At 31.8% G+C, this 11,178-nt stretch overlaps 2 protein-coding genes across 2 annotated transcripts; one reads left to right on the plus strand and one right to left on the minus strand.

Moving 5' to 3' along the window:
• Window positions 1–6,655: 6,655 nt before the first annotated feature.
• LOC124543817 (FAU ubiquitin-like and ribosomal protein S30) lies at window positions 6,656–8,211 on the minus strand. Its single transcript, XM_047122127.1, has 5 exons — window positions 8,149–8,211; window positions 7,976–8,060; window positions 7,226–7,391; window positions 6,924–7,017; window positions 6,656–6,766 (listed from the first exon to the last, which is right to left on the minus strand). Exons 1-5 carry the CDS (start codon window positions 8,172–8,174, stop codon window positions 6,709–6,711), a joined length of 429 nt encoding a protein of 142 aa, XP_046978083.1. The 5' UTR covers window positions 8,175–8,211; the 3' UTR covers window positions 6,656–6,708.
• A 1,564-nt stretch (window positions 8,212–9,775) lies between these two features.
• LOC124543959 (dehydrodolichyl diphosphate synthase complex subunit Nus1) lies at window positions 9,776–11,178 on the plus strand. The gene is made up of 2 exons (XM_047122299.1): window positions 9,776–10,245; window positions 10,418–11,178. Exons 1-2 carry the CDS (start codon window positions 9,945–9,947, stop codon window positions 10,879–10,881), a joined length of 765 nt encoding a protein of 254 aa, XP_046978255.1. The 5' UTR covers window positions 9,776–9,944; the 3' UTR covers window positions 10,882–11,178.

An 11,178-nucleotide genomic window follows, 5' to 3' on the forward strand; every position in this document is an offset into this window, starting at 1 on the left:
AACCAGTGCGTCCTACCCGTCATGACATACGGAGCCGAAACGTGGACACTCACGGCAAGGCTGGTCCACCAGTTTAAAGTCGCTCAGCGTGCTATGGAAAGTGCTATGCTCGGCGTTTCTCTGCGGGATCGCATCAGAAATGAGGCGATCCGCCAGAGAACCAAAGTCATCGACATAGCCCACCGGATTAGTAAGCTGAAGTGGCAGTGGGCTGGCCATATTTGCCGCAGAACCGATAACCGTTGGGGGAATCGTGTTCTAGAGTGGAGACCGCGTCTCGGCAAACGTAGTGTTGGACGTCCTCGGGCACGGTGGAGTGACGACTTACGCAAGACGGCTGGCAGGAGCTGGATGCGAGTAGCCCAAGAACGATCTCAGTGGCGTGCAATTGGAGAGGCCGATGTCCAGCAGTGGACGAAAATGGGCTGATGGATGGATGGATAGATGGATGGAAGTAATCATAATGTAATCATATGTACCTAATACATACGTGGTATACGACAAAACTTAGATGTAGCATCGGCAAATTTATTAAAACCGATTGCTGTCGATTTAGGTATACAACCAATAAAAATAGCTCTCTATCACGCCATTCGACGCTATTCGTCTAAATTTGCGAATATCATATAATATTACAAATTATTACGTTTGTGTAAAGATCATATTCATATAAGAAATAAATATTAATAGCGTACTTAATTCGGTTGTGATCGGTTTCACGAATTTTGGCGCTGGTACATCTAAGTTGTGTCGTACTGTACCTGGTTCTGAACAGATAATAATACAAAATGTAATTGAATTGAGACTCTCCTTTTTAATAACATTTTTTTTATAAATAAAAAGTGAATATGCCTTACAATAAATACAAAAAAAATAATCTTTCGATCAAAACGTCTTACGTAGTACCGAAAGGCACATAGAAAAATACGCTGAGTGAATATAAAAGCACACGACGACGAGCGATACGGCTTTCAATGTTGACAGGTATTTTTTTAAAAAGTAAACAAATAATTATATTGACAAAGATTAATAAAGACTTAAACTTAATAATTGCATAAGTATTTATTTAGTTAACGATATATTATTGTACAGATAATATGAAGCTTATAGCATCATTCCTTTTTCTCAAAAATAAAACGAATTGGGGTATAGATAAAAAAAAAACTTTAAGCATTAAATTTACAGTGGTAATCCTACACGGCTGAATGTATAAGTTACCATCAATTTGTAAATACCGTTAGGTTATCTATCTCGCGGGATTGTGAACCGTAACATCAATGATGTTCTAGTAAACAGATATGTCATTAACGCGCAAAAAGTGAAGACTAGAAAACGTCCTAATTGGGACGTTTGCCTTAACTATTTTACGTAGTAATACATCATAATTACGTAGTAATACGTTTTGCGTAATTAAAACATCTAGTTATCCCTTTTATTTATTGTTTTTATCAAGCTATCCTTTTTACTTGTAACGAAAAGTTGACAGATGTATCGGAAAATATACCGAACGTTTGTATGAATTTGCACCCTTTTACGTTGACCGGAACATGTTTATTTATAATTATTTTTAACTAGCCGACCCGGCAAACTTCGTACTGCCAAAATCGAAATACTTAAATAGTAGACAGACAGAGAGAGACAGTATTTCACGTCGGCCCATCGCCTAAAACTTTACAAGGCGCAAATTCGGCCTCACATGGAGTACTGCTCTCACCTCTGGGCGGGTGCTCCCCAGTACCAGCTCCTTCCATTTGACCGCATCCAACGTAGAGCGGCTCGAGTTATCGACGATCAAGCCCTTTCCGATCTCCTTGATCCTTTGGCTTTGCGTAGAGATGTCGGATCACTCTGCATCTTCTACCGAATTTTTCACGGGGAATGTTCCGAGGAATTGTTCGGATTAATCCCGGCTGCTGAATTTCACTTTCGGACATCTCGCCAAAATTCTAAGTTTCACCCGCACCACCTTGATGTCCGAAAATCCACAACAGCGCGATTTCTCAGACATTTTCTGCCTCGCACAACCACTTTGTGGAACCAGCTTTCGCCGGTGGTTTTTCCGAACCGATACGACATGGGAACCTTCAAGAAAAGAGCGTACTCCTTTTTGAAAGGCCGGCAACGCACCTGCAAGCCCCCCTGGTGTTGCAGATGTCCATGGGCGGTGGTAGTCACTTTTCATCAGGTGAGCCTCCTGCTCGTTTGCCACCTATGCCATATCAAAAAAAAAAAAAAAATTGTCCAAATGTGATGAGCATAGAAACTATTGCACGCAGCGACACTGGTGATCTAACAGTAACAATAAATAACTGATACTAATATTAAAAACGACACTATCAGTATTTTTTTCTATATTTTCAATGACACAGGAATCATGAGGTTGTGTAATAAATTCCCATGTCGCTATAATTAAGTCCTTACAACATAAAGTTTGCAAAACCATTTATTGTAAACTGGCTATACCATAAGTTTTAATTTGAAACTCATTTGCAATTCAAATCAATATAATTTCACTAAATACAACACAGATAAATAATATAGGTGGTCAAGTTTTATTATGGTGATGTTGCCTATAATATTTTGAAAATATTGTCTGATTTATATTGCTCATAAATAGTCACGTTACCACAATTAGATACTTACACAAATTAAAATTTTAATAAAAAGAAAAACCGACTTCAAACAAAACAATATTTTAAAACAAACTAATATGCACTAAAAAGCAATAAAAATAATTGCGTATGCAAAATATTTATCAGAGTCCTCCTAAGTAAAATAAAATAAACAGCATTAGAGTACTCAAAGGTCGATTTACGATTATATTAACGTAGTTACAATTGTTATTGTTGTTGTTGTTATCGAGTCAGTATATTATCGTATAAAACCAAGCCAGCCAAGAGCTGATACCGAGTCCAAATATGACGACCTCCGTGGTCGAGTGGTGTGTATACCGGTTTTCATGGGTACGCCACTCCGCGGTCCCGGGTTCGATTCCCGGCCGAGTCGATGTAGATTATCATTCGTTTTCTACGTTGTCTTGGATCTGGGTGTTTGTGGTACCGTATTTACTCTTGACTTTCCATAACACAGTGCTTTCGCTACTTACATTGGGATCAGAGTAATGCATGTGATGTTGTCTCATATTTATTTATTTAATTGACCTTAGTAAAAAACTTTGCAAAAGAGCTAATGTATGTCGTACATCATAAGGTCACACATCACGTTGAAATACAGCAACGAACGTAAGCACATTAAAAATTTACTAAGGACAATAACCCACCTATCGCACCCTGAAGCTGTTTAGGGAGTTGCATTGATTATCATATTCGACTATGACTTGTTGTTGTTGACTTGTATTACTTGAACACGTTACGAAAGGTAACTCAAATGTCCAAATAACCCATATAAGATTCCGTCGAGTATCGCTAAAGTGTTCCTCAGAATTGAAGAGTTTCGTTACTTTGGATCTCATGCTCAGAATCTAACCAAACTTTCACCCCTTTACAGATAACAGTACCCTTGAAGTATATCCTTTCTAATAAAAAAGAATCATCAAAATTGGTTTATCGCGCACATGCATAATACAAATTTAATACTTATGTGGTCTTCATATGGATACCATCATCAGAATTGGATAAAATTAAAATGAGACCACACGGGACTACAGTTTCACTGCATGTAATGGTAACATCATCAAATAATAAATTTAACATCTGCGTTTTTTTGCGACTGGAAGAAATAAATAAATTCGAAAAATAGATGTAACGAACTCATATGTAGCTCACCGCATGGACCATGTATCATATTTTTTACGACAACGTGAAATAACTCTGGATCAAGAGTTTCATCTGGAGTTTCAGCTGATATAACGTTATCAATTTGATCCGGAGTTATTTTAAGGAACTGGCAAATTAATACATGTGCATTAGACAATCCCCTCTTTTGCTATTCAGTGGAGTACATATGGCACCTCTCCAAATATACATAATTTTACAATTCAATCCATAAGTGCTTTCAATTTATGCCTAAAAACACGTCCTGCTATTGCATGACGATCAGTTGTCGACTGTTCTTCAAAGAAATTGTTTTTAATATCATCCCACTGCGGATTACATGTAAACGTAATGAACAGACGCGGTCGATCATTTTTCGTACATAAGAAATTGCGTCTTGTGCATATTCGTTCATATGCCGAGGGCAACCAAGAAACGAAGATGGCAATATAGTCAATCGCCCGATGTCATTTACATTAGCATCATTCGCTTTCGCATCTTGCAAATGAATATATTCTTCGGATCTTAATTTTGCTTGGTTAGCGATTAAAATTAAGACGGTCAGTTTCTATTTTGGCATACATATCAACGATGTACTGATGATATAGTTTACCACATCTCGAGATATAATTTTGTGTTAGTGGACGAACCATCAATCGATACGAATAAAAATTCATGGCACTTACTTTTTTCTGTGTATTTAGATATGAAAATAAATGCAAACGCTGTACTTTTAAATGTTTTGTTTTTTTTTTTGGAATAACCTGTTGAAACTGGGCGATGATTGTACTCATTTTTAATTAATACTTACTTATAATTTGACCGCACAATTCCCCGTCTAAAAAGTCTCCATTAGCAAAATGACCCACCATTTATTGAATTCATTTGTTACAAAAAATGTGATAAATGAAGAACCACTAAACCGATTTTGTGCAAACTTCACATAAACCATCTAATAAATAGTCCGAACAAACCCTGAAAATTTGGTTTGGATAGGTAAGCCCGTTCTTGAGTTATAAAGTGCCATCGAAAATGCCACTTATTTTTTTATATATAAATTCAAAAAATAAATGTAACGATGATTTAAATAATGCAAAATAAATTTTAAATCATCAATGTTTTATTGTCTAACATCGATAATCATAGAAAATCAATGACAATTCACTAATAAATCTATTTCTAAGGAAAACCAAGTTGTTGTTTTTAATATATTCCTAGCATTTTTATCATACTTACTCACCTTCTAAACCTTCCCTGGACTTCCACAAATAATTCAAGACCAAAATTAGCCAAATCGGTACAGCCGTTCTCGAGTTTTAGCGAGACTAACGAACAGCAATTCATTTTTATATATATATATATATATATATATATAGATATAGATTTGTGGTCATTTTGTCGAGTAAGGTGCTCTAGGAATAATCACAAAAGTTTTGAAACTTGGTTACAAACTTCGAAAACATCTATTCTGATGCATTTCCAAAGGCCAAATAAACAACACGTGACAGTGAAAGCAAATTGACGTAATTTAATTCGTTGAGTTGATTCATCTATGATAATCACTATGGATTTACGAAAAAATGCCGTTTTGATTTTCAATATCATAGAAAATTTAAGATTTCAACCAATTAAATCACGTTAATTATCAAACTTGTCTAGTTTTCTTTATTTCTAAATAAGTTAGAATTAATTGCTTATGATAAATGATTGTTTGTGGTACTTAAAGTTATGTTTTGCGAGCAGGTTCAATTAGTCTCGTACGGTACAATTACAAACCATTTCGTTATTATTGTAAAAATTTCAATTTGCCCATGGTGTTTTCTGTTTTGGTGAAGAATATTTCGCTTTTAAGGCATTTATTAAAGTAAAATGTAAAAAAGGCACGAGCAAGTGTGATCCCGTGGTCGTAAAAAAAAATACATCTACTAATATAATAACTTTAAAAATAAACAACCCATAACTTGGAGCGCGTTGAATCGCGTGAATTTCACAAAAGTTACTTGTATATCCTAACTTAATCTTTATTACATAAACTATCTGTCATGTGAAAGACCCGTCAAAATCGGTTCAGCCGTTCCAGAGATTAGCCGAAACAGAAACAGACAAACATAAATTTAAAAAAATGTATTTTGGTATTTTATGCAAACATATGCTGATACATATTTAATAAAAAGCGATTATTTTAATATTAACGCTCCAATTTAATTTTATGTATCAATAGATTTTACACCTTGAGGGGTAAAATAGGAAGCAATAATACCGGTCATTATAAAGGTTGTATAATAAAGCCGTTCTGTGGGTTCAGTCTTGCTTTGTACTGTACCGTTTGATTACATAATGATCAGATAGGGAAGACTTGCGCAGTGCTGACTTGAAAATTATGTTAAACAGTAATTTATATTAAGTAGATTTTAATTATTAAGAATATCATTTTGAGGATTATCAATTATAATAAATCTTCACCATAAAAGTTAAAATACTTAAAACTTTTAAATGAACATATTTTACAATTAATGTTTGAACTACTTTCTGATACTGATACAACCTATAAAAATAAAAATTAATAAGCTACCTTATTTTTGGGTTGACAAAACAGTCAAGTGAAAAGATTGTCTCCCTCACAATTAATAAGAAATTTTAACTTCATGCTAAAGTCATACATACATGATCTCCTAGAACCAATTTATACTAAGAATAGATAAACAAATGCAAGTTACCTGATAAATTTAAATAACATTGTGTTTATAAAACATTAGTTAAATAATTCTACTATATTGATTATTACTAATTATTAATTTCCTTACTTTTAATTAATTTAATGTAGTGATATATTTTTGACTTTGTCTTGCAAGAATTTTTAGGTCTAATAATAAAAGAGCATGTTTTGGGCAAACCAGATGTTATATTTGCAGCATGTTATTTACAAGACATATATCTAAGAGTTGGAGTTGGGTCCACGGCGACGGCCGAAGGTCTGGACAACATTGACGAATCTAGAAATAAAAATTCAATAGTTATAAATAATTAAAATTAAACCATTAATTAACTACTTAGCTTATTATGCAAGAAATTATTTACAAAACAGATAGTTTTTTTGAATATTTAAAAAAAACATTAATAACTTTTCTTGTTTTATATTACGAAACTAACCTTCTGTTGTACTGGATCCTACGTTTGGCACGGCCAGTCTTCTTCTTCTTCTTTTGCTGTTTTTCAACTTTTGGTGTTTGTCCCTTTACCTTACCTACAAACAAAGATTATGTATTATATTTTTATTGGCAGTTTTCTTTACTAAAATGTTATATATAATAATTAGGCAACATCAAAGAGCACCACCACAAGAGCTATGCTCAATCTCATATGCGGAACATTAGGAAAAAATATATATGAAGCTTAATTTAGTTGTTTTATAACATGAATTAGAATTTCAAATAATGAGATATCAAACTTACCAGCACGAGCAAGAGAACCGTGCACTTTACCACCAAGTAATGGTACAGTAAGGTCCAATTCTGTTGAAGTTAGCTCAGATACAAGGAGTCCATCTTCAAGAGGTGCTCCACATACTGACAGTGTTAATTCATCATTGCCAATGTCAGAAAGGGCACGAATGCGCTCCTGAAAAAAAAAAATTACGTGGTAAATAAAAATAAAATACAGTAGAATAATCTAAACAATCATACCCTCATAGTTATCTCCACTCATTATAATAACTACTTGAAACTATGATCTATCACAGTATAGTATATAATATTATATAGTTCTATATATATTGGCATATCCATTATCATTAATTTATTACATTACTCATATCATATATGTAAAATTTCCTATGTAACAGCTCTATGTAACTACAAAATAACTACACTTGTAAAGTAATACTGAATCATAGGAGAGCTAATATTCATTACGTACTATTATAATACAGGTACATATTAAACAGAATGAGAAATATTTGGAAAAAATTGATTATTTGGAAGCAATGAAATTTCTAATGTTGATTTCAAAACTACAGTAAATGATTAACATATAAAAAAATTGATTAATGCAGAATAATTATGAAGCACTATTAAAAAGAGAAATATTTAACATTTATTCCAATTAAACATTGTACTGCTATCATGTTCTTTATATCGTAGAGGTTATATTAAGGCAACAAAAAAAATTCGTGAGCTTTCAACATAGAACAACCTTAAATTTACCTTAATCTGGCCAATGGATTCTTCTCCATTGACATCGAGAATGTGCGTAGACTGTCCTCTGATGTGCAATTGCATTTTGAGGTCTCTGAAAACACACCATGAACATCTTGTAACGGCGTGGCCACACTTATATTACAAAAGGGATATAATTTAATATTATTAACAAGATTTACATTAACAAATGTGATGTAACATACATTAATGTTTAATCAAATAAGTATTTAAATGACAAAATAGCACATTTTACCGATTATTTTATAAAAAAACACAAATGTACTAACCTATCAGCTAAGTCTGACAATTGAAAGAAACAATCATGGCCGATAGGAAACGGATATCATCGTAGTGCGAATAGTTGTACTAACAAAAGTTAAAAAATGACAGTGAGAGGATTGTAAATTATTTATTTATTTATTTATTTATTATTATGGGATTTGTTGATGTAAATTTCATTTGGCTTATTTTGGTTCATTCATTATTACTCTATACTATTGAGACCGACCAATAACTAGTAGCTATTTATGTTAATAACACGGTTTTATTTTTCTTAAAAATATTTTATATGTATGAAATGATTATTTTATATATTACATTTAATAAAGACTTTGTTTGTGTACATCCTTTATTTATTACATTATTAATTACGCCTTGCTATAATAATCAACATTTATTAATGAAATAGTCAAACAATCATTGTTCAAATAATTGCCAATTTTTTTGCTTTTATCTAACATAGTAATAATTAGTGCGATTTTTCGTTAAATTTCGTTATTGAAATTCTTAAAAGATATAAACGAAGGCCTAATCCCTTCGGTGGATATTGGCTTTTCTTTAATTTTTTAAAGATTATTAAATTGTCAGTCTGATTGATTTTTCGTCGTAGATGATTTCAATTATAAAAACTGCATCAAATGCCGAAAAATACATAAAAATCAAGTGTCGCATGAAAGATATCGCATTTTAAAAATTCAATTTTCATGAATAATTAGAGAAACCGATACTAAAAGTATTTTATTGTAAAATTTATTTTTATTTTTATTCCTATCTTAATGATAAAGTTTACTAATATCTATCATTCATTTTAGATATAATTCCAAATTATTATAATTTCTATTCATGTCAAAATTATTTTTACTAAATAAAATAATATTGTTTTCGTAACAACGACATAATAGCTGTGTCAATAAGTATGGTTGATCTTGGAAAACAAAAAAAAATATGAATACATATATTTTTTATCTCAAAAAAGGCTATATCCCTGTAAGCATGACGTGTTAAATTAAATTGTTAAATCTTCTTTCACCACATACATTTATGTTCCTTGGTGAGAGATTATATATTTCACACCTTTTTCTTTAATTAAATGATATTGATCTCCAAATCCTTTTTCTGTGTCATTAAAACAATATAACAGTGGAATAAAGTATGAGAGTTAGTAGTAATATTGTATTCAAATTTCTTTGTTTTCTAAAAATCAGAATAACTATTTGTTGGTTTTCCATTACATAGTATTAATTCTTGTCGAGGCCTATTTATAGAAGCCCTCCTTTTTGATACTTTATTTATACTAATTTTTGTTATTGTCATAGAAAAATTAACTAACAAAAATCTTTTTTTAATTAAACCTGTATTCTGTAATTGAGTAAATACTTATACCGTTTCAGAAGCACCGTTCAGTGTTTGTCACTGATATTAGAAAGTATCTTATTCAATTTTATATTTAAAATCTTTTTTGTTATTTTCTCGAACGTTTTTTATAGGAATGTTGGTATCACTGTCTTTACACATATAAGCTCGTGATTGGTTCTAAATAAAAGCGGTTGATAGTTGCGGGCCGATGAAATCAGAAATGATCGGGATCACGTTTTGTGAATGAAAATTGAAATCTGTCAAAAAATGATACGTATACTTACTAGTAAAATAATATGTTAAAATACGAAAGTAGTTGTAATATTACAAATCATCGATCATGTTGTCGAAGCTACTCCGACAATTATTGTACATTCTCGTACATTTGGTAGTGAAGATACTTGTTGCTGTTCAGAATGTATCTCGCCGATTATCTAGTAAAAATTGCAATTTATCCAAGGAACAGGTGACAAAAAGGGACGTTCTGATGTTATTGGAAAATGTGCCAAAAATGAAAAACAAATTAAAACATTTAGTAGTGTTGGCAGATACCAATGTTCATACCATCAGTGAGTTAGCTCAGCTAGTCATTTGGAACCTAGTTGTTGGAGTACCCTATGTAAGCTTCTATGATGTAACAGGTAAATATTAATTTACAATAAAATTATTTTAATTCCCGGTCTCTTATTATAGTTACGTATGATGCAACTATGGTGAATATTGTTGCATATATTTATTTACAATTTGTTTTTAATTAATAATTAAAACCCTATGATTGAAATTTCTATTGTAATATTAATTTTATTCAAACAGGTTCCTTGAAGAAACTGGAAGGAGAGTTATTTTATGAAATCGAGAGAAACAAGAAAGGCATTCCAGGCTGTATCAAATGGTCTAATAAACCAGATTTAAATGGTTATACCAATGGTATACAGGCAAATACAGTTTTCGTAAATATATTTTCATACAGTGATGGCAAACCTAGAATAGCACAGTGTATTAAACTTATAGCCAAAGGGGACCTACAATGTGATAGAATGTCGAAAGAGTTTACTGCCCAAGAGTTTGGTGAAGCTTTTATGAAATTAAATCCAGCTATCCCAGATCCAGATTTGGTCATATTTACAGGACCATTGTGTTGTACTTTTGGTCTTTTACCTTGGCAAATTAGACTTACTGAATTTATTCAGGTGGACGTGCATCATAATATTAATATTAACTGTTATTTAGGTGCTCTTTATAAATATAATAAATGTGATCAAAGGTTTGGTAAATAATTATTCTAGATATTAGGTTAAGTTATAGAGAATGTAAATTAAATTGTGATCAACTATTAGATTCCTGAGATGTAAAATTTTATAAAGAACATGAGCTTTCTGATTTTTAATATTGGTACCTATATATTGGACATTTAAATAATGTACGCCTATTCGTTTGATGTTTTTTTCTTTTATTTATATTTTATTTAAACTTGTTTGCAGTTCCACCACTCATGTTAATAATCTATTTATTGAATAATCTAAGAATACTTGTAGATATATTTTTAAAAATGAATACATAAGTTATATGCTTAA

Source organism: Vanessa cardui, chromosome 3, assembly GCF_905220365.1.
Source record: "Vanessa cardui chromosome 3, ilVanCard2.1, whole genome shotgun sequence".
In the NCBI taxonomy this organism is placed as follows: domain Eukaryota; kingdom Metazoa; phylum Arthropoda; class Insecta; order Lepidoptera; family Nymphalidae; genus Vanessa; species Vanessa cardui.